Source organism: Eucalyptus grandis, chromosome 7, assembly GCF_016545825.1.
Source record: "Eucalyptus grandis isolate ANBG69807.140 chromosome 7, ASM1654582v1, whole genome shotgun sequence".
In the NCBI taxonomy this organism is placed as follows: Eukaryota; Viridiplantae; Streptophyta; class Magnoliopsida; order Myrtales; family Myrtaceae; genus Eucalyptus; species Eucalyptus grandis.
Window position 1 is genome coordinate 26,150,723 of NC_052618.1, and position 23,204 is coordinate 26,173,926.

The window sequence follows — 23,204 nt, forward strand, 5'->3', positions numbered from 1 at the left end:
AAACTCACAAATTTAGCATGTAAATCTAATTATCTTTTAATTATTAACGAAGTGGAATTTATATCACATTATGAAAATTAATCAAGAAAAGAGAAACAAAAGTACTTTACCAAAAAAAAAAAAAGGAGAAACAAAAGTAATGAAGTTAAGCAGTAGTTATGGAACAAAATTAATAAAATATTTATCTATAGTGTACTTCAAAAAAATATGAATTTTTGTAGTGATTACTCTTCTATAGCTTCTCAACGGGTGATCAACAAAAGGCGGTGTCCGAAGGTGTGCAATACGAGACTGCCTCAGCCTGGAGTTCCCATGTGAATCGCCATGGTGCACGGCTCATGCACATTCCACATAGAATATTTCGAGCCAATGTGCACACATTTTCATAAGGCATAAATACACATAGCGATGCAAATGGATTTTGCCGATGTATCAAGCCAGTGCCCGAGCAAGTCTAACCAGTCTAGGTTAAATTTTAATGGTCAGGTCTTTTGATTAGATCCATGCGGCATGGCCAAAAGGTTTGTGAATTTTTGTGCCAATGTATCAAGCCAGTGCTCGAGCAAGTCTAACCAATCTAGGTTGAATTTTAATGGTCAAGTCCTTTGATTAGATCCATGCGGCATGGCCACAAGGTTCGTGAATTTTCAAATTGGAGCCCCATTGATTTGAAAAGATGATTTTTTTCTTTCGAAAATATTTGATTTTTTTTTCTTTTTTCATAGAGGCTATTATTATTTGGAGAAAGCAGCACAAGCGATCAAAAGAAAAACTACAATAACCTAAATATCTAAAAGCGCACTCTATTAAGGCCTCAAAATCAAATCTAATCATATAAAATAATATTTAGCGGGTAAAGAATTTCATATAGATCTATTGAAAAAAATTATATTGGTAGGATAAAATGAAATGAAATGAAGAAATGACATGAAAAGGCAAAGGAATATAATGGAACTAGGATTTCATTTTCTTTGTTCGATAAGTCGATGGAATGGAATAGAATTGAGATTTCCTTTGTTTGATTGTAACCAAAATAATATGGGGATGGAAGGAGAGTTGCTATAATTTTCATCCACGTACACTTGCATCTGTATTAAAAATTGTATTTAATAAAAATTTGGAAAACATTATCCTCCAATCATGAGAAATAAGTTAAAGATCCCCTAATTAGAACTAACATTTATTATTTAACAAAAGTAGCAATAGCATCACATAAATTAAATTTTCTAATAAACTTATAATTTATAAAATATTGGCTAAGCAGACCATATAATTCATAATTAATCCATAACTTAAACTAATCCTCACTTTTCATATCACAATTAGCATTGAAAACTCAATAACAGGGGATAATCCATCATGATAATGGTTTTTCCGGCCGACCTTTTCCGGAGGAAAAGTTAAAATCACCCCCGGTCACGTAGCAGAGGACACGTGTCCCAATCCCCTTCTCTCGGGGAACGAATGGACCTCGTCGTCTTCTTCCTTCGCTCCGATGCGCTTCGCAGTTGCAGAAAGCAGATAAACTCTCGAAGCTCAGCTCGGCGCCTCACCATATTCTCTCTCTCTCTGACATGGCCGCAGCTCAGGTCTCTGCTTCTCTCTCGGTCTCTGTCCGCGGTACCCTTTCTTCATCTCTCTCTCTCTCTCTTTGCGCGCTGCAATTTGTCTCCATTGCCGTCTCTCATGAAGCTCTGCACCGGTTCGTCCTCTGCTCTGTCTTTTGGCTGCAGATTTCTGCGCGGTCGGCTCGCCGGGAACGAGGGTTGTTGTTCCTCGGGTTCGACTCCCGGGTCGCGCCGCGAGCGGCGCCACCTTCGCTACCGGTTCTCCCCTCGGTAAGCGTCTCGAATTCGAACGAGTGTCGTGTCGGGTCATATTAATGTCGACGGACCAGCTCGTGCTGTTGCCTGAATTGGGTGAAAGGAATTCACGGCTGAAATGATGAATTTTGATGTTGAATCGGTAGCCCAGTTGAGTGAAGAAGAGTGGTTTCTTCATACGAGCCTCCGTGAAGTACTTGAATTGGATTGAAGTTTTGGGGTCCGACCGAGCTGACCCGTTAATCCAAATGGGTTTAATTTCGCTTCGTGAAAATCCATTAGCCTGACGGGCCGTAATTGTTGAGGACCACAGAGTCCTTGGCTTTGTAGCTGTTCAATGTTTGCGGTGTTGATTATAGTTTCTTCATTGGTGCTAGTGAACTTTATAATGTGTGCACTAGCGACATGATGGCGACCAATGTCTGAGTGCATGCCCTTCTATATTTGCATGCTGGGAATTCTCCTAGTCTGCTCAAATTAGAAACGCTTTTTGTGTCATAACATTGATGGCTAGTCACTAAACCGCATGCTGATGCTTCTTCTCCATCTTTTTTTGTCTTTTTCTCTTGGTCAAATGCAGCAGTAAAAAGATTTTCCTCTATTAGAAAATCTGCAAGAAAGGCAGCAGCGGTATCCATTAGATGTGAGCAGAATACTAAGGAAGGGAACAGTTTAGATGTATGGCTGGGCCGTCTTGCAATGGTTGGATTTGCCGCAGCAATCAGTGTTGAAATAGGAACAGGCAAGGGACTTTTAGAGGTAAAGGTGGCATATGGTCTGAATTTTAAATTAAAACTGCCAAATAGCATCCTCTTCCTTTTGTGGTTTCTGCCTTTGGGTAATTATCAATTACAGAGACATTATATGTTAAGATCCATGTCCACGAAGTCATATAGCAGCTTGTCAAGATAAGTAATTGTGTTGAGACTTATGGTCTTATTCTTTTCCAGTTGAAGAAAAAAAAATAGTGGGCATGGCTGTGGTGACATCTCTCCCTTTAAAGTAACTTCAAAAATCTGAATGTGGATATTAATAGAGATGGCAATAATAGAGCCTTAGTCCTAACTTTGGGGTATGCAAGACACTTGTAGAAGTCTTTTCTGAGATTTGAAGTATATCCTGGCTGAAGCTCCACTCTGGCAGCAATTACAAATGCCTGATGTGATGTACATATAATGAATACTCAGTAGATATTTTCTTGGCCTTTAAATTGATAACCTTTTAGACTTTATGTTTCTTTACAGTTGATGCCAACAATTACTCGTGCTGTCAAAAACCAATAAGCTATTCTCAGGAGTTAAATCAGTATCTGTAATTTTGATGTGTCTATTGGCAGATGAGAGAACTCCTGTTTTATCTCGGAAGTTCTTTCCAAGAATTCAGTTTACACAGCAAAGAGTAGAAGCTAATCAAATGAAGCTATATATGTTTCTAGAAGTTATAATTTAGCGCACAAATAGCTTCCTTTTGATTTTAGGTAAAGCTTTGTTGGAGTTCCTCATTTCTGTGAGGTGCACTCCTGGCTTACATAACTTGCTAAGTTCACAGATTGAGAAGTATCTCACGAGATAACTTTGACTTCATCCTTGCAGAACTTTGGGCTGTCATCCCCTTTGCCGACAGTTGCTTTGGCTGTTACAGCATTAGTGGGAGTCCTGACAGCAGTCTTTATCTTCCAGTCCTCCTCTAGCAAGTGATTGGATCCATGGCGATGTTTGTGTCTATAAAGGTTCTTACTGTGAGGAGATGACTCAGTACACATTCTCTACTTGTAATTTTTGTCAGGGAAACGTATCATACAACTATGTAAGCGTAAAAGCAATGGCATTTTCTTCCCTCTTTCTTCTGACTTACATTTCCTTTTACTTCATATTTTTCCCTTTCGTTACCACCGTTGGTGGGTATGCCATTGCATTCTCTATGAAAGCAATTTTAGTTTTGTGCCTTTAGCTTTCCTCTTGACACTGAGAATGCTGGTGAGTCGGCTCTTGTGATCCAAATTCTTCTTTTATCAGAAGGGTGAAGTAAAAGGAGGAGTAACTCCAATAATCACTGTCATATAGAAAATCACGTTTTCCCCTTCAAGAGTTAGCCTATCTGTTTCTGGCATCATGGAGCCTTTCCTTGTCCCTCCCTTTATGTCTGGTATAGAGGAGTTATCACACTGTAAAGGAAAGCGGGAAAACTTTCGGTGAAATGGGCATTTAGGTACATTATTTTTTGGCCTTTAGAAAGTCTAAAGATTTGCCTGGATACTTTAGAGGGTGTTTTGGTTATGTCAATGATGGTGTGCCTTTAGATGTGGGCACTTGTCCCCCTGCATCGATAAGGGTGATCGCCTTTTCCTCATCTTTATACAAGAATTGATTCCATTTCCCTCTTCTTGCAATTGCATCTCCCAAGGTGCTTACTTTGTGAGTAAGAGATCTTCCTTGCAAAAGGTCTGATCTTTCCTCAATCACAGACTTCCCTTAAAAGCGGCCATTCGCATTCATTTCCAGTTGTTTCCCATCTCATTCTCGAGTCTAATCTGTTCCCAGAACCATCTTAATCCATCTTTCTCTGTTCTTGCTCCCCATCTGCGCAAGCTCCGGGCATGGGGGTTGCGATAGCTAAACTTGCAAAGAGGTTTATGAAGAAGAGTGCGCTGAGGATAGTAATGGTGGGTCTTGATGCTTCGGGCAAGACGACCATCCTATACAAGCTGAAGTTAGGCGACGTCGTCGCGACGACGCCAACCATCGGTACACACACCGTTCGCTTATGTCTTCCTTTTTTCTCGATGGAAGTCTTTTTCCAGCGTATCTAATCTAGCTCTACCATACATCTTTGAGCACACTGTTTTGTGCTAAGCTCTGAAATTTACATAATGAAACATTGAAATCCAGAGCAGTAGATGGGATATAAGAAGACGATTGTAAATTATGAAAAGGAAAAACTTTATATCTTTCATAACGAGTACGGGTTAGTCATCTTGTGTTATAATTCTCTACTGGGCAGGTTTCAACGTAGAGACAGTAGAGTACAGCGATATCACTTTTAATGTTTGGGATGTTGGAGGACAGGACAAGGTAATACGACTTCTGTCTTTAAATGTTCAGCCTTTCCGCGTTTGATATAGATTCTGAAGCTGTATAAGATTTCAATCCTGTTGAGCATCTCACCTGGGAAAAAAGAGTACTAAGCACCTCACCTTGTCGCGTTTGATAGATTCCAAAGCTGCAGAAAATTACATTCCTGCTGTGTGATTAGAGGCTTTAGAGCATGTCTCACCTGGGAAAAGCAGATTCCTAAGAACCTAGTGCTCGCAAGATGCCATCCGCGATGCCACCACCTTCACCATCGCTTTAAAATTCCCATACCACGTGAGCTCCACATTGAGTATGCGCACCGGGGACCCGACATCTAGTAATCAAGTAGGACCCATTTGGACGCCACTGAAGTGATGGTGTCCATGTGCGTGATGCATTTGATTTCAAGTCCACCTAAACACACCTAATTTCGAAACAGTCCGATTCTCAACGTGTCAAGTGACTAGTTTTAAGAGGTTGGTAGATGAAAATCTGGTCGAGGAGTCATCAAACGTTTTTCCATGGAAGTGAAGTTTTATGCCATACTCACGTAGAGCACTAGGGAGCCCTTTCATGGCCACCATGTCCTTTGACTGAGAGATGTTGAGTATCATACCGTCTTTTCAGACTTTGTTAAATGCTTTAGTTGATATGGAGACTCCTGCTACCAGATCCGGCCTCTGTGGAGACACTACATGCAGAACGCACAAGGACTCATCTTTGTGGTGGACAGCACCGACGCAGCGAGGATCGGCGAAGCTCGCAACGAGTTGCATCGGATCTTAAGTGAGGTTAGTCAGCAGGTCATGTCCATGCATTGTTCCAAGGACGATCACAACGGTTCTGTTAGATTAGATCCTCCTCTGCATTTCATTGATGCTGCCAGTCTTCACACTTTGAAAGCGGAATGCCCTCAATTCGACTTGGAATGAAGCATTAGCCTGGTGGTTTTCAATGAGCTAAGAGGCCAAAGTTCAAAAAGCATGTAGTATTATGCAGAAGAGAAAAAAAATAACAAAATAGTAGCTGCATCTGTCTCTGAGTTCAAGTTCTTCAGAGGGTGCACGATTATAATCAGCATTTGCAAGGTTTTCAAGCCTTGGTGATTACATTAAAATTAAGTGTATGTCACATCAATATCATTTTCTTTGGCAGAAGGAATTAGATAAGGCAGCTATTCTTGTATTAGCCAACAAGCAAGACCTGGAGGGTGCTATGAACGCCTCCGAAGTCGCTGACAAACTCGGCCTACATTCACTTGGTCAGCGTCACTGGTAAGCTTTAGTTTTATCATTGACTGAAGGAAAAGGCTTTCTACAAATTACAGATCGGTTTCATCTCAACTGCTGTTGCCTAAGATAAATATTTCGTTCAGGTATATTCAAAGCACTTCTGCAATTTCTGGACAGGGACTCTATGAAGGCCTCGTTTGGCTGAAAAACGATGTCCTTGGCAAGGCCATGTAGAAGGGTCTCTTGCTTAATCCTTCAGCAGCAGAAAATTTTACAAACATACACTGATCAGAGTGACGAATGGCATCTATGCTTCATCTTCCCAGAGTCATATGCAAGCCATGTTTTAGCAAACCGGACTTCCAAGATATCATCACACCTAAAAGTGTAGGTTAAAGAGACGCAGAATCAATTCTTTTTTCGGCCAGGGTCATCGTGATTGGCCACAGTGATAGTTGTGAATTGTATTCTCAGTTTGGTCTTGCATACGGCGGCAAATGAATACCGAAAGTTTCACCAATTCAATGAACGCCCAAATAATTAGTGTAGGTTCATTTATTATTGGCCTTATTGGCCAAACCTCGTCAGCTTAGCAGATTTTGCCAATCCATCATTGATTCCCTAACAACACATCGCACAAAATGCATTTTTTTTCCCCTTCAGACAACCAGAGATTTCTTTATGAAGAATATGAGTTGAAATTATCTTAGTTAGAATGGGACAGGCACTTTAAAACATTCAGAACAAGAAATCATACCACAAAGTCAAGACTATGGTCAATTTCTGTACAGCGCTTCCATACAACAAAGACTGGCATGCCGGTGGAAGCATGCGTGCCCGCTCATTTCGGTAATCATCTTTGAAAGAAGGAAAAGGGCAAACGGACAATAGAAAAATTCAACCATCCCACGCGCTCATCATTTTACTTTCATCATTGGAGGCAAAAAAAAAAAAATCTTCTCTGGCAATGAGACGTGGATTTAAATCTCCATTGACTGACTGGCAGAAGCGGCCTTTACTTTCTTGCTTTTCCTCTTCTTTCCTCCAGTTTTGCTCTTCTTCTTGGGTTTCTCATCCATGACAGGTTGTGTGCTCTCTAAGTGCTGTTGAATGGCAGCCAGCGGATTTGAATGGAAAGCCGGATGGCTAAGGACTGTACTCAACTGCTTCCCTTCCTTCAATCTGAAAAAGAGGAAATTGAAACGGCCGCTATTTAGACTTGTAAAAAGGAGTAATCCCGGAATATGATAATTTAGGTAGTTTGAAGGAGCAGTTGGTAACACTTACATTAACTTCCCCCTAGATCTGCAACTCAACTTGAACTCAGTGGGTGGACGTAATTGCTTGGTCTCTGCCTCAGGAAGGAACTCGGAGAGAGCAGAGAGGTCATAAGCTTTCAACTTTTTCTGCCGACTTCTCAATTTCTTCTTCTGTCATAACAGTACAAATCTCTCAGCATGTGTCACTTGATTATTAAGTGATGTATTCGGCTTGCAGAGAGCCTTTTACCAAAGACGTTATGTATGCACTTAGGAGCAAATATTAATCAATCAAGCTAACACAATTCAACCAACAGCAAGTCATTGTTGGGTTTTCGTCAGGAGATACGTGTTAATTAGCATCAAAGCTCATATCTTCTAGTGAGTGCAAAAACTGTACAGGATGGGTAGGATTAGACAAAATAACTAAAAACAAGGACCTTGATTGGGTTAAGATCAATGTGAGAAACCTATCATTGGCAACAGCATCAGAAGGATTTCAGCAAAATATATCCTGTTAGCGGCTTCACATAACATAACAAATTCTGTTGTAATGCTCCATGTTTCTTCAATTATTCTAGCAATTGGATCTGCTTGTCACTCAACCTCACCGTCTAAGATAATCAAATCATTCTTTGCTTTACACATAACAAGGTTCTACACTTATAAAGGAGAAGACACCACAACATAAACAAGCTACAGTTTCTGAATCAAGTGAACTAGCCGCAACTTAATGAAGAAAAGACAGAACTGACATAGCTTATAGTTCTGAAAAGTGATAAAGGCAACCGTAGCATACATATTGAATTTACATGATTAAGCAGACATGACTTGTCAAGCAGTGGAACTCATGTTAAAAACAGTGACGGGACTACCATCTCTTTTTTGTGCAGATGTTGCCCTTTCATCCTTTACTCAAAGGAAAAGTAAACAGAGCAGCCAGCCCACTGACCCTCAATTCTTCTAACCAAAACACATGAATCGTTCAGTCTTGTTAGTAGGAATCTTGTTTGGTCGTGCAGCGAACATTTGTGTTTCCGTTTCAATTTACAGCCACAGCAAAAACAGAAAGAGCGGCTGGTTCCCTTAATTTTATTTTCTTCCAAAAGCAGGCAATCAATCTCTTGGTAAGAGACTGGAGGACAGCAAAGGGCTATTTCTATGTTCATAGACTGAATTGCGAAGAAGAGTGAATTACAGTGAAGAACTCGAAATTCTTCAACTGAACATATCCCTCTGTGCTAATGACACGGAATGCCTACATTGCACGCTTACCCGAGAACGCCCATAAACAACAATACAAGGAGCACGTATATATATATATATAAGCAACCAGATTCCCCGACAGAGGCAGGGTCGAGAAGAGGATAACAATAGGGGGTCGCATCAAGAACATGTTAGAAACAAATTGTCAGCATGAGTTGACAGAAACTCACCTTGCCAATAGCACTTTTAGCACTCAAGGACACGGCGTTATCTCTAACCTCTGCATCAAAGCAAAAGAAAGGCATTCGCTTCACATAGAATCACACACTCCCATTATAACAAAAAGAAAGAAAGCACATTGCATATTTTATCGCAAAAACGAAACTTCACCCTAACCCGACAGCTAAATTATCCCATTGATCAACGCAATTCTCATGAATACTCACACATTCCCAATAAAAAAAAAGGAAAGAAAGCACATTGCATATTCCATCGCAAAAACGAAACTTCACGCTAATCCGACAGCTAAACTATCCCCACGACCAACGCAATTCTCATGAATCCCCCACTGAAAGATAGGAAAAATCACAAATTTCTCATCAAATCAGATAGAAGAACGGGCGGAAGAACATTACTGGCGTAAAACTGGACCTTCTTCTCGAACTTGCGGTCGGCTTTCGACGCTAAATCCGACCTGCAATCGATGCTCAAACGCAAAAACAAAAACCGCACCCGTTAACGCACGAACGATGTATCGGAACGCACAGAGCATCGGCAAAACCGGGGAACCCACCGAGAGCCGGGCTTGCCCATGATCGCGAACCCCCCGAGCTTTTCACGAGCGCGACGAACGCCTTCGATACCCAGAATGCAGAACGCGGCGTTCAATTTGCAGACCCAGGAACTGAAAGCTAGGGATTTCGGAGCGGCCCTGAGGTCAGTGCCGCACCTTTTGGAAGAGAAGCCGCCGGCGAAGTTTTGGGGTTTTCTTGGAAGCGCCGCCCGTCGCGGCGGTGCGAAGTTGCGAGCTGGAGGTTGAAGAAGAACTAGGGATGGCGGAGGCGGAAGCAGAGGACGACGTCGTGGTATGGAAGCTCTGATTTCTTGGCAGCTGAAGTTATATATACACAAACCATAAAAAATTTCAAATTGACCAATTTGTGATAAATTTTATCTCCAATTAATTTTTTGACTAAGGCAATTTCACAAAAAAGCACAAACTTAAGGTATTGTCTAAATTGGCCCAAACTTTATGTCGCCAGCCACTCCGGGCAGCCCACTCATGTGGGGGCTTCGGCCTCTTCATTTCTCAACCCGATTTAGTATGTTAGGAGGAGGGCTTCACAGAGATTCGATGTGGGCTCCCCTCCCTTTGGAGGGGTTGGCGGGGAAGCCCAATGGGAACGTTATCCGAGGTGGGCTCCTCTCCCTTTGGAGGGGTTGACGGGGAAGCCCAATGGGGACATTATCCCGTAATCCCAGTTAAACCCTTTATTGGGGCTAACTGGGCACCTTGGGATACCCAATTAAAGATGAAGCAGTTTAAGGACTTGCTCAGGTCCATCTGAAGTTATATATACACAAACCATAAAAAATTTCAAATTGACCAATTTGTGATAAATTTTATCTCAAATTAATTTTTTGACTAAGGCAATTTCACAAAAAAACACAAACTTGAGGTATTGTCTTAATTGGCCCAAACTTTATGTTGTTTACAAAAAAGTACCAACTTTCACTCGTGTCCCAAATTTGGCCCTTATTAACTCTATTCCCACAATCACCATTAGTTATCTGACGTGGCATTTTCATATCAACAATAATATCAGCACAGCAAGCTAACATGGATATAAAAGCAAAACTACATTGAGGTTTCTCTTCTTCTCTCTAACGCACGACTTATGAGATTGGGGGAGTTCGGTATGGGGTTTCCTTTCTTCAGTGAATTTGCATGCGAGAGTCTTCAATCCATTGGAAGATATTGCGCACTACCTTGCTCACTCATTCTCTCACATGAAGATGCTCACTCTTCCGCATACTCATGTCCAATTGCTTGGAGACATTGCTTCCATCGAAAATTTTGGGCTCGAAGGATTTGTGCTTGCTTAAGGGTTGAAGTAGACAAAGCGTTGATGGCATTGAACTCTTTGCTATTGGACATATTAAATTACAGTCACTATGTGCTTAATGGTTTCTCTGGAAGTGATCTATCTCGTAGAAATTGAAATTAGTTGAAATTTTCTAGGCTTAATGAATTGGTGATGTTACTAGATCTTTAGAATCTTTTGGTCTCGAATGAATTTGAACATGGGCATAAGTGGATATGTTTGACTTATAGTCATGGACTTTGTTAGTACCTTTGTGTCTATCTAGTAAATAGTCTTCAGCATGAATAATGGGTGATAAATGTTGGAAAAACAAGATTCGTCCATCCTAATGGAAATGTAAAATTGGAGCGCGCTAATGTGAAGTGTTGTCTTTGTGGGGAAGTCGCTCGTGAGTCTTTGTCAAATTATTTTGCTTGTGAAAGTTGTGAAGTTAATGTGCATTGAGTCTAATTGTTTTTGAATGCCATAAAAACCTATGCTCTGTCTATTTCATAATGTAACTTTGATATCTACTCTTGTGATATAGAATGGTACCATAGAGATGCTTTTGGACTTGATGCTGTGAAGATGCATAAACTTATGGGATTTAGGTGTTGTTGTAAACGCTCTCCTCCCATCTGCCCTTATGGGCCGACTACGAAGAGGTCCAAATCTGTGAAGTGCAAAACAATGTTGCATCTGAGTATTTAAAGGAAGTGTTAAATTTAAGTCTGCTCTTTAATGAAGTGAAATTTAGAGATGATTCTCATGGGAAAAATAATTCAATAGCTTCAATTCCAGTGGATGAGGCACCATGGCCAAGGCAATTAGATCAATTAACAAGTGGCAAGTCGTTTGCCATGTCGAAGCTGGGTGGGGAGTAGAATACCACATTGCCTCAAAGCGAGATATTGAAAGCGTGTGCATCTTGTAGTTAAACAGAGATGTGAAGCATGTTTGTTATCGAATTACTTCATTCATCTTCAAATAGACTTTGAGTACAGAATAGAAGGATATGTTAGATTAACTCACCTGCTAGAGTTTCCATTTGATAATGTTTATGTCAAGAAGAACTAGTATCTCCACTTGCTAACAATGAACTAAAGTGAACACAATGACATTTATTGAATTGCTGATTGGGAAGAGCTATTGCTAACACTAGACGAAGGCCTCATATTACTGGCATCAAGCCAATTGTCAGAGTAGAAGATTTAGAAGTGCTTAGATTGAAATAGTGACTCATTTAGTGTAACAAAGCAGCCACCTCAATAAGTTAGAATGTGTATAAATTCTATAATTTAGGTTATATTCATGGCAATTTAGATAATATTCTAGGGTGATTCAATTTACATTGGGGAATAATTTTCATTTATCGGGCTGAGCTGAGGTATGTTACAGCTTGAACAAATTCAGTTAAATGGATCACATCATTTCTACAAGAGCTGCAATGTTGTTTTTGTTTATGTTTTGTTCTTGTATAAAGGACTCTAAATCTCATGGCTGGTTCTCTTTTTCCATTGTTGCTTCGATATTTTGGCCATTGGATTATGTTATTAAGTTAGGAGCAAATAGGTATGTTTGGGCTTGTGTTTTGGACCGAAAGAAATGGTAAAATGGAGATAAAAAAATTGCTTGGGTTTCGTTGAGTTCAGAACTTGAAGTCGATAGAGTCATGGCAAGAGTTTGAGTCTTTTTTTTCCCCTCAAATGTGGTACCATCTACAATAGTTTTTGCAGTACATGGCTAAGATATTTGACTTGCAGGCATACATGAAAGAACCCTATTAACCAAAATTAAGGTCAAACTTACAAATGCATGAATAGAACCATTTTAGATACTTGATATTCTTGATTCTCATAAATGGACTAATCTAAAGAAACAATTTGCGGAGGACCCATCCCAGGCGAGCCAAATTTTACATTTGCATCAAAATCTTGTTTCATAGAGTCTTGTTGGGATGTAGCAAATTCATAGGAAAATCAATTGTTTTAGCGTTACATAACACCCTTTGCTTAGAAATATCAAATGACCAAGACAAAAGCTGGCATTATTATTATATAAGGACAGAGGGTAATAGTAGGCAGAGGGTCCTATAAAGCTCAGCTCCCAAATTTGAGCTACATCCACCACCACAACACTTCATATGACCCATCTCTCTCTCTCTCTCTTCGGGGTCAAGATTAGGAAGGCAAACGCTATCCCATTTTGTTTATGGTGTAGAATGATAAGGATTATGCATATTTGGATGAAAGCAAATGATGTTGTTTTGTGAGAGGAAGTTCCTCTTTAATGGCACCATCTTTTTATGGAATCTACTTGTGTACGGAATATATATCCCAAAGTATCATGTTAAATTCTTCTACAAGTTCCTCAAATTAAACTCCTTCTACCTATGCTACCTCCATAATTGAGATGAAAATGTAAAAAAAAAAAAAAAACTATAAAATCTAAGTTTGTGAAATCCAAACATTCCAAGCTTAGTTTCTAGTGGGCTTTTAGAACCAGATGAACACATAGTGCATAGCAAAAACATCACAAATACAAAAGGACATTACCAAATCTCCAAACAAATAATGCATAGTTAAATCTACTTATAGACAACATCAAACTATCACTTTTTAGTCTACAACTCAACATCAAGTAGCAGGTATTGCACAAACATTTTAAGGTCCACCATTGCATTATTAACCACCAACTCATAATTCTTGAGTGCATGGAGATTTCGAGATATTAGTGAAAGATTGGCCTAGTGAAGCTTCAACAACATTCCTTGCTCTTGTCCGTCTCTTGGAAATGGATGGACCTCAAATGTCAATAACTTTATCACTACTAGGCATCTACAAAAATAAATAAATAAATATATATGAACTTGTTTTTCTTTTTAACACACATATAAAATACTAGATAGGGATTACCCTTAGATAATAATTCCTACTAGTTTCATATATGAAAAGTTCATATCCTAATCGTGCCTAAAGAAAACAAATGAGTACGAAACATTAATTATAAGATACATGTGGTATGAAAATAAAATTATGCCTGATAAAGCACTAGCCTATGCTCTCTCTTTCCTGATGATAATAAAGTCCCTATTAAATGGACTATTGGCTTGTGAATTAGTTTGCACACCGCTAGCTCCATCAACTTTCTTTGGTCTTTTTCTTTTTGCCTACATGTGAAAAAACACAAGAAATAATAATGTTATCATTCATAATAACCCAAATAAAATCTTATCAACAATTACAAAATTGTCCAATAAAACATACTTTGGGTGCCCTAGATGTCATAGGATTCTTGCATATCTTTTTAATATGCCTATATTAAAGGCAATTTCAATATTACATTTGAACTCCAACTTTCATCAACTTCTTACTATCACTACATCACTCATCCTTATGATTGATTCTATTTTTCTTCTCTCTATCCCTTTTCCTTTTGTACAACGGGGGTTTAATTGGTTCACCACTAACTTTGGCCACATTTTTTCTCCATTCATGACCGAGAAGGGAGATTGATAACATTTTTCATAAGCATCTTTCTTAAAGCAATCATCAACATAATCATTGATCACTAACTTCATAAAAGCAATGCAACATATGGTATGTCTACATGTTATTCTAGAGATATTCCATTCCCTACAAGGATAAGTCTTCCTAGCTAAGTCAACCACAAATCTATTGTCAGCCCCTTTAACCTTAAATTTATTCCCTAAAGATGTTCTAGCAAAACAATACCTAAACTCTAGCTTAGTTTTCTCCCCAATTGCATCTATTTGATCAACTATTAACTGGCTACTTTTAGTCGCCCTCTCCATCAACATAACCTGTATTTCTTCAAGCATCTCAAGAATGGGTTTTTCTTTTGGTATGCAAATGTATCCATCAAAAGTCTCACTTAAATTATTTTCAACCGCATCACACTTAATACATGTCTCAATGAATGTCCTGCAAAAGTACTTAGGGCATTGTCTTATGAAATCTTCATAACCTTTAAGGCACTCCATCTTCAAATATGCCAATACCAAGTCAAAATCAGTTTTAAAAGTACACCTCACAGCCCTCCAAAAGAGATTCTTCAAAGCATCTCTTTTATGTAGTTTTTTTCCACTTAACATATTGCATAATTTCGATGTTCTGCTTATGGAGATAGCCATGAAATTGCATTCATTAATCTCGACAACCAAAATCAACCAATAAAAAACAAATACGACACAATAATTATGGTACTAATGCAGTGTAATAGCAATAAAGAAAATGTGAGAATTTTTGTTGATCATTAATAAAAGTTCAACCTGCGCCTATGCCCACATTCAAGCCAATAAATAACCAAGTAAGAATCCAAGTCCATGATGCCTCGAACTCAACTTCCAAAACTACCCAAGCTATCGGAAACATTTTATTGTTTTCATCTCCTCCAATAGCACATAACAACATACCTTTCAATCCAGTCTTTGGGAAACACCCATCTAAGTCCAACATCCTACTAAAAACCTCCTTGTCAACTCATCAAAGCCCACATAAAACCTCTCAGATACTTTGGTTGCCATGTTGACCTCTATCACGAATGTTTTATTCTTGCTAACTCTCTTGAGCTCATCCAAATAAGATCTTACCATATTATATTGCTTCCCTATAGGTCCCCTTATACGACTTAGGGATATGCATATGGCTTTATGGCATTTTTTTTTTAAGGATCAGGACAAACCTTTCTCTTGCATTTGTCTGCATTTCAATAGTTCAATAATTGAGTCTTGCTCTAATCTTATGCATGTACTCACGAGCAAACCATGTAAAAGTGGCTTGCCTATTTGTAAGGCTTCTATTGCAACTATGTGGATTTCCAACTCTCTTTATTACAAAGTTTTCTCATCTCGAACCCAACTACCATACAACCTCCAATCACAACCACTCACACACTTTACTTCCATTCTTTTCTTTTGACTCATTGGCAAAAAAAATCAAATCCATTAGTTATTGCATATTTTTGCATAGTAATCTTGAACAGTTCATGAGACTCAAATATCACGGCTAGATTAAATATTCTTGTTGTGGTCACACATGGGGTCATTACCTATTAATTATTTGTCCAACTGTCACTAATTTCTTCAAAATAATCAATATCGGGACCACTTAAAGGTTCAACAACAAATATTGCATCTTCATCATCATCCCCACCATCGCGTGGAACAACACCAACCTCCTCCTCCATTGTTATATCAATGGAACCTTCAGTTAAGTCTCGACCATCATCTAGCTCCTCTATTATTGCTTCCTTAAAATCTTTCCTCGTCTCCCTTGTCCTAATCTCTTATCATCGAATATATTTATTTCATTATCGCACAAGTCTAATGAACCATCGTCGAGCAATTTGTAGAACCTTTGATAAAAGAAAGAGAACCCCAACAAACCCAATCCTATAAAATAGAGATAGAGCAAAAATGTGGACATTTGAAGTTCAATGTCTGACTCATCACACTAATGAAATACCTAGTAAGACAATAATAGCTCTACTAACTATAAGGCATAATAAAAAGTTATCACACACTACACATTGTAAAAAAGAATTTCACACAACAACTTCTTGATCAGAAACTCTAAAGAAAAGAATAAGTTCTGGCTTTCAATATCTAAACATGTGACAACCCATTTGAAATACATAATCATCTAAACTAACCCCAAATGATAAAATAATTGAGGTTCCCCAAAGAAAATATGACCATAGATATGACAATGAAACCCCCCTTCTATCGATGAACCATTTGCAAGCACAAAAGTATCGACTGAGTCCAATACTCCAAGTCATGACATATTCACCTATGGCCATGATCAAATTCATTCTAGGCCAGAAGATTCTAGAGACCTAGCAACATCACAAGTTTGTTAAGCCCAGAAAATTTCAACCGACTTCAGTTTCTATGAGGTAGATCACTTCCAGACAAACCATTAAGCACATGGTGAATGCAATTTAATACATCTCATAACAAAGAGTTCAATGCCTTCAACATTCTATCCACTTCAACCGTTAAGTAAGCACAAATCTTTCAAGCCCAAAATTTTCAACGGAAACAATGTCTTCGAGCAATTGAGCATGAGTATGTGCGAGAGTGAGCATCTCCTTAAAAGAGAATGAGTGAGCAAAACCAGTGTGCGAAATCTTCCAACGTATTGAAGATTTCCACACACGAATTTGCTAAAGAAAGGAAACCCTAGATAGAAGAAGAAGAAGAAGAAGAAGAAGAAGAAGAAGAAGAAGAAGAATACCTTTAGTTCAATGCCTTCAATGCTTCATCTACTTCAAATCTTGAGTAAGTACAAATCATTCAAGCCCAAAATTTCGACGAAAATGATATCTCCAAGTGATCAAGTGTGAATATGTGCGAGAGTGAGCATCTCCATGTGAGAGAATGATCGAGCAAGGCAACGCGCGAGATCTTCCAACAAATTGAAGACTTCGTGTGCGAATTTGCTAAATAAAGGAAACCCTAGAAAAAATCCCCCCAATCTCATAAATCGTACAGTAGGGAAAAAAAAAGAAGAAGAAGAAGAAGCTCAAATGTAGTGTTGCCTTTATATCCACATCAATTTGCTTTGTTGGATATTATTGCTAACGTGGAAATGACTGTGGAAGGAGGGTTAACAGGGGCTAGATTTGGAACACGAGTAAAAGTTGATGCTTTTTTCTTCTTCTTTTTTTTTTTAAGACAAAATAAAGTTCGGGCTAAATTTGAGACAATACCTTAAGTTCATACTTTTTTTTTATGGAATGTGCCATTTTTTTACCATAAAAGATGTCAATTTGTTATACCTATAATAAATTTACCCAAAACTATTTTTTTTTTTTACCATTAAAATCCCAAACTTGTATATTTATACAAGTTTACCTTCTATTGATTTCCATATATTATATTAATACATCGAAAAATAAAAAACTTGTACAATTGTGGAAAACAAAGGATGAAACCAAGCCGGTACACTCATCAACTACCACATGTTATGACATTCAATAATTTGATAGAAAAAATTAACAAAAATTAATATAGGGTAAATTTACTACAAATGTAATAGTTTGGAGACTTTCATAATATTGATCACTTTTTTATAAAATTGCTCTATGAAAGGATATCTTATGCACAAGAAAATATTTTCAGTTTTCAGATGATAAAAAATAAATGGAGTTTTCTAATTTAATTTCTTTTTTTTTTGAAAAAAATGATATAATTCGCGACCGCGCGCATTGCGTGAAGATATCTTAGTAATCATATAACAACATTATCTTGAGAATTGTCTCTAAAAGTGATGCATGGTACTATAACTTGAGTCTAAAAGTGCATTAATTTAGAGGATCAATTTCGTATTTTGATCGAAGGGTGTTAATTTTTAATTTTTATTTTTTTAACTGGAGGAGGTTGTTCACTTTGCTTTTCTTATGTATCATCACAAGCCTGTCGTCAACCGATTGGGCACACGTTTGGCAAGACAGTCACTCCGGCCCCAGCCGTATCCCGATATTTGGAAACAGCAAGTTGAACTCGAGACCTCCCACTTTAGCAAAATAAAATCTCCATTTAAAAGGAAAAAAAAAAAAAAAAATTACTAAATCTTCATCGTTTAGGGCTTCCAATTTAAATGGTCATTTGGTGTGATCTTTAATTTTTATGTTTAGAAAGAACTGGAATGATGTAAAGTATAGCACAATTGCTTGAAAGATGGTGGTGATAGCATTGAGATTAAATACGCCTAGGATGCAAGTTAGGCGGGCACAGGAATTGTCACAAAGTGCACGGGCGGCCATGCATTAGCGACCTACACTTGATGCATCAAACATCAATTTCGCTATAGATTGTAGATATATAACCAACTTGTTGGCACAATACACTCTGGTCGAATGAAACTATGCGAAGAGTGCACGGACAGACATCAATTAGCATACTAGACTTGATGTATCAATCATCAATTTCACTATAGATTGTAGATATAAAGATCGTGGATGCACATTTTATAGATTAGACATCCATTTATGCACCTAGATATATAGTTTGACACAAGTTAGATATTGGTTAAGTATCTTTTGTTGTCCTAGGTTGTCAATAGGCCCATCAAAATGGATTGGTTGGGTTGGGTCATAAATGATCAACCCAAATTAACCTATTTATTTCCAATGCGAATTTTCATCCCGACACATTTCAAGATTCATTTTTAGCATATTTATCCTTATATCATTGCCTTAGAAGAATGGATGGCTTCATAGACTAGCTTGTGGAGCTAGGGAGCTCGAGGGGTCAAGTTATGAATGGGGACCCGAAGGTGGCGGTAAAGATTCGGCCTGAGCCATCAACAAATCATGAAATGGATTCAGGCTTTGATTTTCGTTTAATTATGAACAGGTTACAGGCAATCCATAAATTATCAAACGGGTGCAGCAGTCGTGGCCAATCTCTTGCACTTCCTTCCGAAAAGAGGGAAATGGCCATTCGAGAAGAGTTCGATTTAAAGCCTTTCTTCTCCCTTCACCATGACCATATCAACTGCCGAACGATAATAGGAAGAGTACGTGGCCCTGTTACTCGCAGCCCTTGCTATTAAAAGATTCGTAATTTTTCAATTTCTTATGATTTTACCAAGCCTACGTCTCGAAACTAAACCTAATTCTCAAAAAGGAAACAAACAACCGCGAAAAGGCTGAATAAATCTACGCAAAAGAACAGTACAAACCGGCCAAGTGAGCTCGATCTCAATCGTGTCCTTGGCGGTGGCGGCGGCGGTGGCGGCGCCCTGTTGGGGCACTTGAAGGAGCTGAAGGCTGAGCTGTGGGAGGCGTACGAGGTGGCGTTGAGCGCGTCGTACTCGCCGAACATGTCTCATTAGATCCGCGACAACGACATCGCTCGAGAGGGTTGCCGATCAAGATGTTGTTCGAAGGCGGCGTCTCGTGATCACCACCTGATTTCTTCGCACCTTGGTGGGAAGGCCAGATGGACTTGCTTGGAGGCGACATCGTCAGAGGAACCTATTTACGACCCACTCTAGTTAGACTACAATGTTCTAAACCCATTTTCATCCTGCCTGTCAAATATCTAATAACTCATTTACAACCCAGCCCAGAATTATGAGTTAAAAAAAAAAAAAGGGTTCATAGCCCGTTTTAACACCTCTAGTTATCATGAAGTTAGCCATTCATGTGATTCACTAAGCAGCCAAAACTAAGGACTACCCCCAACGAAAAATGCAACTAAACCTAAGGTTCCACATCAGAGGGCAAAGAACACTAAAAAGATAAAGTGGTATGTGCACTATAAGTCCTAAAACTTGTTGCAAAAATGCAATTGAATCATAAAATTTACAAAAAGTATAATCAAGCTTTAAAGTTAATATCATCTAGTTAATTAATGGAAAATGTTGACGTGGCTTTTTTAAATTAATTTTTATTTTTGACGTGGCATTTTTTAAATGAAGAAGAAGAAGAGGTCGCTGACCCTAGTCAAAGAATAAGAAGAAGAAGAAGAGGTCACCGACCTTGGGCGAGGGTGGCTGGCTACTACTCACCTTAGGGGAGACCTCGCTAGCCACTGGAGATAGCTGGTAAGGCCCCACCTAGATCTGCACTACACCGGTTGTCGCTTGGGGCCAATGAGCCTCACCAGCCCCAAACAAGGTCTCGCTAGCCCTAGGTAAGGGCCAACGATGCTCATTGGGCCTAGGCAAGCATCGGTGCCACCTAGATCTAGGCACCCTTGCCTGAGCCTAGCAAGGGTCATTGGGCTTGCCTAGGGCCAGCGAGGGCTGCCCACCCTCACCCAGGGTCGGCGAGGGCCATTGGGCCCTAGGGCTAGCGAAGGCCGACCACCCTCACCTAGATCAGCAGCCCCTCCAACGAGGGGGTTGTAGCGACGACAATAGCGCCCGCTAGCAAGGCTCTACCCTACCTCCCCTTTCTTTTCAATTTTGCTTTTTAAAATATAATTTCAACTTTTAAAAAAAATTAATATAATTTAAATAAGATTTGGATAAAAATAATTTAAAAGTGCCACGTGAGAGAGAGAAATTAATTTTAAAATGCCATGTTCCATTATAAAAGTTAATGGTATTAACAGGAGGATTTAATTGGATCAATTTGACAAATTTTAGGACTTAATTGTACTTTTGGCAAGTTTTTGGATTCAATTGTACTCTTGCAACAAGTTTTAGAACTTGTTGGGCACATTCCCAAAAATAAATAAATAAATAAAGGACATGGTTAGGACCTAAGGTTGCAATGGATTTTGCATTTTCTAATAATAAAAAAACCTATTTAAATCAATGGAAATTAACTCTTTTTATTTTCGTTTGACAAAAGAAAAGGATAATGTTGATGAAAAACATCATAACCAAAAATGACCGAATTGGTATGAGTATTCGAAGGTAGAGCTATATTGAAACTCCCGATGTATTTAATTTCTCTATGACTGCATTCGAATCGCATCCGTCTACATGTATTGAGTAAAATTTCATTAAGATCGGGCCTGACTGATTATTAATCTATAAATTGGGCCTGCTAATTTATAGAGGATAGGGTCAATAAAAACGTGGACAATGCGGGGCGGAATGATTGTGAAATTTTTATAAAATGGGGGCTATTGTATTTAATAAATAAATAATTGTGGAACGTTATTTAAAAAAGCATCTCTTGACAGCTAATGATACTGTGGTTTGATTTGAACATTTGAACTCTTGCTGACTCTTTAAATTATGTCACCGCCTTTTTCATCGGACCTTGTCTTGATCAGTTCAAATGAGTTTGGTGGGAGCCTTGTTTTATTAATCCTTAAGATAGGAAAATGACACGACCACGACGACGACGACAATAACAATAATAATAATAATAACAATAATAATAACAATAATAATAATAACAATAATAATAACAATAACAATAATAATATGATGCCTGGAATTGTGTGATGGGATTTGATTATTGGAGTAGATGGTCTTTGCCAGCTTGCTGCATAAGAGGTGGGGATATATATTTGAATGAGAGTTTGTGTTTGGTAGGGATCGACCGTGTGATTGGTGCTCGATTTGGAGGTTAAGAGATTCTCTATTTGAAATGTGATTGGTGCTTGATTTGGAGGTTAAGAGATTCTCTATTTGAAATGCAATGCATCTCTCTTAGAATAATTTTAGAGGTCATGTTTGCTTTCTTGTGAATCTAGTAGGCAGTTTGCATGCATTCGAGAGATAAGTTGAATCAAAGGTTTGAATCATCGGATTATGATCGAAGGATATCAAATTTGACCAAATTCGGCAAACTTGACAAAAGTGTGATGGTGACGAAATTTGCAAATGCTTGCACGGACATGTGTACAAAAATTGAATTAATGTGGACAACGTTATGGTATGATGTAAATGAAATTTAATCAATATAAACAAGTACATGTCACCACTTGTGTTGGAAGAATTCCATCCATGTCATGCCACAACGTCGAGCAATGGTCATGTCAGCTGGATTTGGTCGGGTTTAATGTTGAAGGGACTTAATCGAAAAATTTGTGAAAGTAGTTGGACTTGATCAAATAAATTTAACATACATGGATTTGATTATGAAGAAAAAGGTAAAAGTGTGTGGACAACAAGCCTAACTTTTCCAATGGAAGAATATTTCACTATTTTGGAATTTGGAGGAAGGATTGTTGTGAAGTTTCTAACTATAAAAATGAAGTTTCCAATGTAAGCTAGTATGGAATTGAGAGTCATTTCATGAAAAAAAGTAAATGATTTGGGAAACCATTTTTTTTTTTTTAAATGATTGCTTCTACCATTTAAAATAATTGCTCAATGAAAAATGTGTTCATCATAAATAGCAAATTAATTCTAAACATTTTTTTGATTATGAAAATATTTTCTATTTATTTATTTTTGTAAGCAAGATAAGCGATACTTTTTTGAAAATTAGTTTGGGATAAATTTATTACAAGTGTTTTAGTTTAGGATTTTTCGTCAATAAAGATTATTTTCATTTTTGACATCAATTTACTTCTAAACAATTATTTTATGTTCATTAATTTTTTTAAGTAATATGAGTAATTATTTTTGAGAAAATATTTTCTAAATTTTTATTTTTCTATAAAATAAACGGAGATTCACCCTTCTAAAGTCATAACAACTTCATTTGTCAGCCTATTTTATTCATCCAACCACTTTTTAAAAAGATCGAAGTTCAAAAGTCAACTAAAGTGTGCTCTTAATTTTGATGTCCCAATGGAATAGTTTGATGCTTTAGGTCTATTTCTTAGGGCCACCTTGCCTCGAACATTGTGACTTACAGCTGGTATGATCGGTAAAGCAAGTAAAAGATTGAAGGATAGAAAAAGAGTAACCCCACCACTTTAGTCCTGCATTTATTTATTTATTGCATCTTTCCACAAGAAAATAAAAGAACATTCTATTGGAAAAACAGCATCAATCATCTCTAAACTTCAAATTTTTTCTTTGGAAGATTAACTATTGCACGATGATGTTTGGAATTTTGGTCCCCACAAATAATTGGCTATAAA

General features: G+C 38.2%; 3 protein-coding genes across 6 annotated transcripts; 2 read left to right on the forward strand and 1 right to left on the reverse strand.

Moving 5' to 3' along the window:
- The first annotated feature begins 1,481 nt into the window (after positions 1–1,481).
- LOC104414618 (stress enhanced protein 1, chloroplastic) lies at positions 1,482–3,669 on the forward strand. 2 transcript variants are annotated; one of them, XM_010025771.3, is made up of 4 exons: positions 1,482–1,620; positions 1,734–1,838; positions 2,407–2,582; positions 3,416–3,665. In XM_010025771.3, the coding sequence occupies exons 1-4, from the start codon at positions 1,575–1,577 to the stop codon at positions 3,518–3,520; spliced, it is 432 nt and encodes a 143-aa protein (XP_010024073.2). In that variant the 5' UTR covers positions 1,482–1,574; the 3' UTR covers positions 3,521–3,665. The 2 variants fall into 2 exon arrangements, with proteins under 2 accessions (XP_010024073.2, XP_010024072.2); XM_010025770.3 differs by having other exon boundaries at positions 1,483–1,620; positions 2,404–2,582; positions 3,416–3,669.
- Positions 3,670–3,835: 166 nt separating this feature from the next.
- LOC104414617 (ADP-ribosylation factor 2-B) lies at positions 3,836–6,718 on the forward strand. 3 transcript variants are annotated; one of them, XM_010025769.3, is made up of 5 exons: positions 3,836–4,567; positions 4,824–4,894; positions 5,566–5,685; positions 6,050–6,168; positions 6,270–6,718. In XM_010025769.3, the coding sequence occupies exons 1-5, from the start codon at positions 4,420–4,422 to the stop codon at positions 6,358–6,360; spliced, it is 549 nt and encodes a 182-aa protein (XP_010024071.1). In that variant the 5' UTR covers positions 3,836–4,419; the 3' UTR covers positions 6,361–6,718. The 3 variants fall into 3 exon arrangements, with proteins under 3 accessions (XP_010024071.1, XP_039173090.1, XP_039173089.1); XM_039317156.1 differs by having other exon boundaries at positions 6,304–6,718; XM_039317155.1 differs by having other exon boundaries at positions 6,053–6,168.
- Positions 6,719–6,836: 118 nt separating this feature from the next.
- LOC104453149 (putative ribosome biogenesis protein slx9-like) lies at positions 6,837–9,670 on the reverse strand. Its single transcript, XM_010067672.3, has 5 exons — positions 9,385–9,670; positions 9,227–9,285; positions 8,822–8,871; positions 7,414–7,556; positions 6,837–7,308 (listed from the first exon to the last, which is right to left on the reverse strand). Exons 1-5 carry the CDS (start codon positions 9,402–9,404, stop codon positions 7,107–7,109), a joined length of 474 nt encoding a protein of 157 aa, XP_010065974.2. The 5' UTR covers positions 9,405–9,670; the 3' UTR covers positions 6,837–7,106.
- Between the last annotated feature and the right edge of the window lie 13,534 nt (positions 9,671–23,204).

Excerpts from the sequence above, each read along its gene's own strand:
- LOC104414617 (XM_010025769.3), top strand. The coding sequence starts at position 4,420 with ATGGGGGTTGCGATAGCTAAACTTGCAAAGAGGTTTATGAAGAAGAGT. Across the intron at positions 5,686-6,049 it reads TGCATCGGATCTTAAGTGAG|AAGGAATTAGATAAGGCAGC; the intron begins GTTAGTCAGCAG and ends TTTCTTTGGCAG. Across the intron at positions 6,169-6,269 it reads TCACTTGGTCAGCGTCACTG|GTATATTCAAAGCACTTCTG; the intron begins GTAAGCTTTAGT and ends TATTTCGTTCAG.
- LOC104414618 (XM_010025770.3), top strand. The coding sequence starts at position 1,575 with ATGGCCGCAGCTCAGGTCTCTGCTTCTCTCTCGGTCTCTGTCCGCG. Across the intron at positions 1,621-1,733 it reads TCTCTCGGTCTCTGTCCGCG|ATTTCTGCGCGGTCGGCTCG; the intron begins GTACCCTTTCTT and ends TTTTGGCTGCAG. Across the intron at positions 2,583-3,415 it reads CAGGCAAGGGACTTTTAGAG|AACTTTGGGCTGTCATCCCC; the intron begins GTAAAGGTGGCA and ends TCATCCTTGCAG.
- LOC104453149 (XM_010067672.3), bottom strand. The coding sequence starts at position 9,404 with ATGGGCAAGCCCGGCTCTCG. Across the intron at positions 9,286-9,384 it reads ATGGGCAAGCCCGGCTCTCG|GTCGGATTTAGCGTCGAAAG; the intron begins GTGGGTTCCCCG and ends CATCGATTGCAG. Across the intron at positions 7,309-7,413 it reads AGATCTAGGGGGAAGTTAAT|ATTGAAGGAAGGGAAGCAGT; the intron begins GTAAGTGTTACC and ends CCTCTTTTTCAG.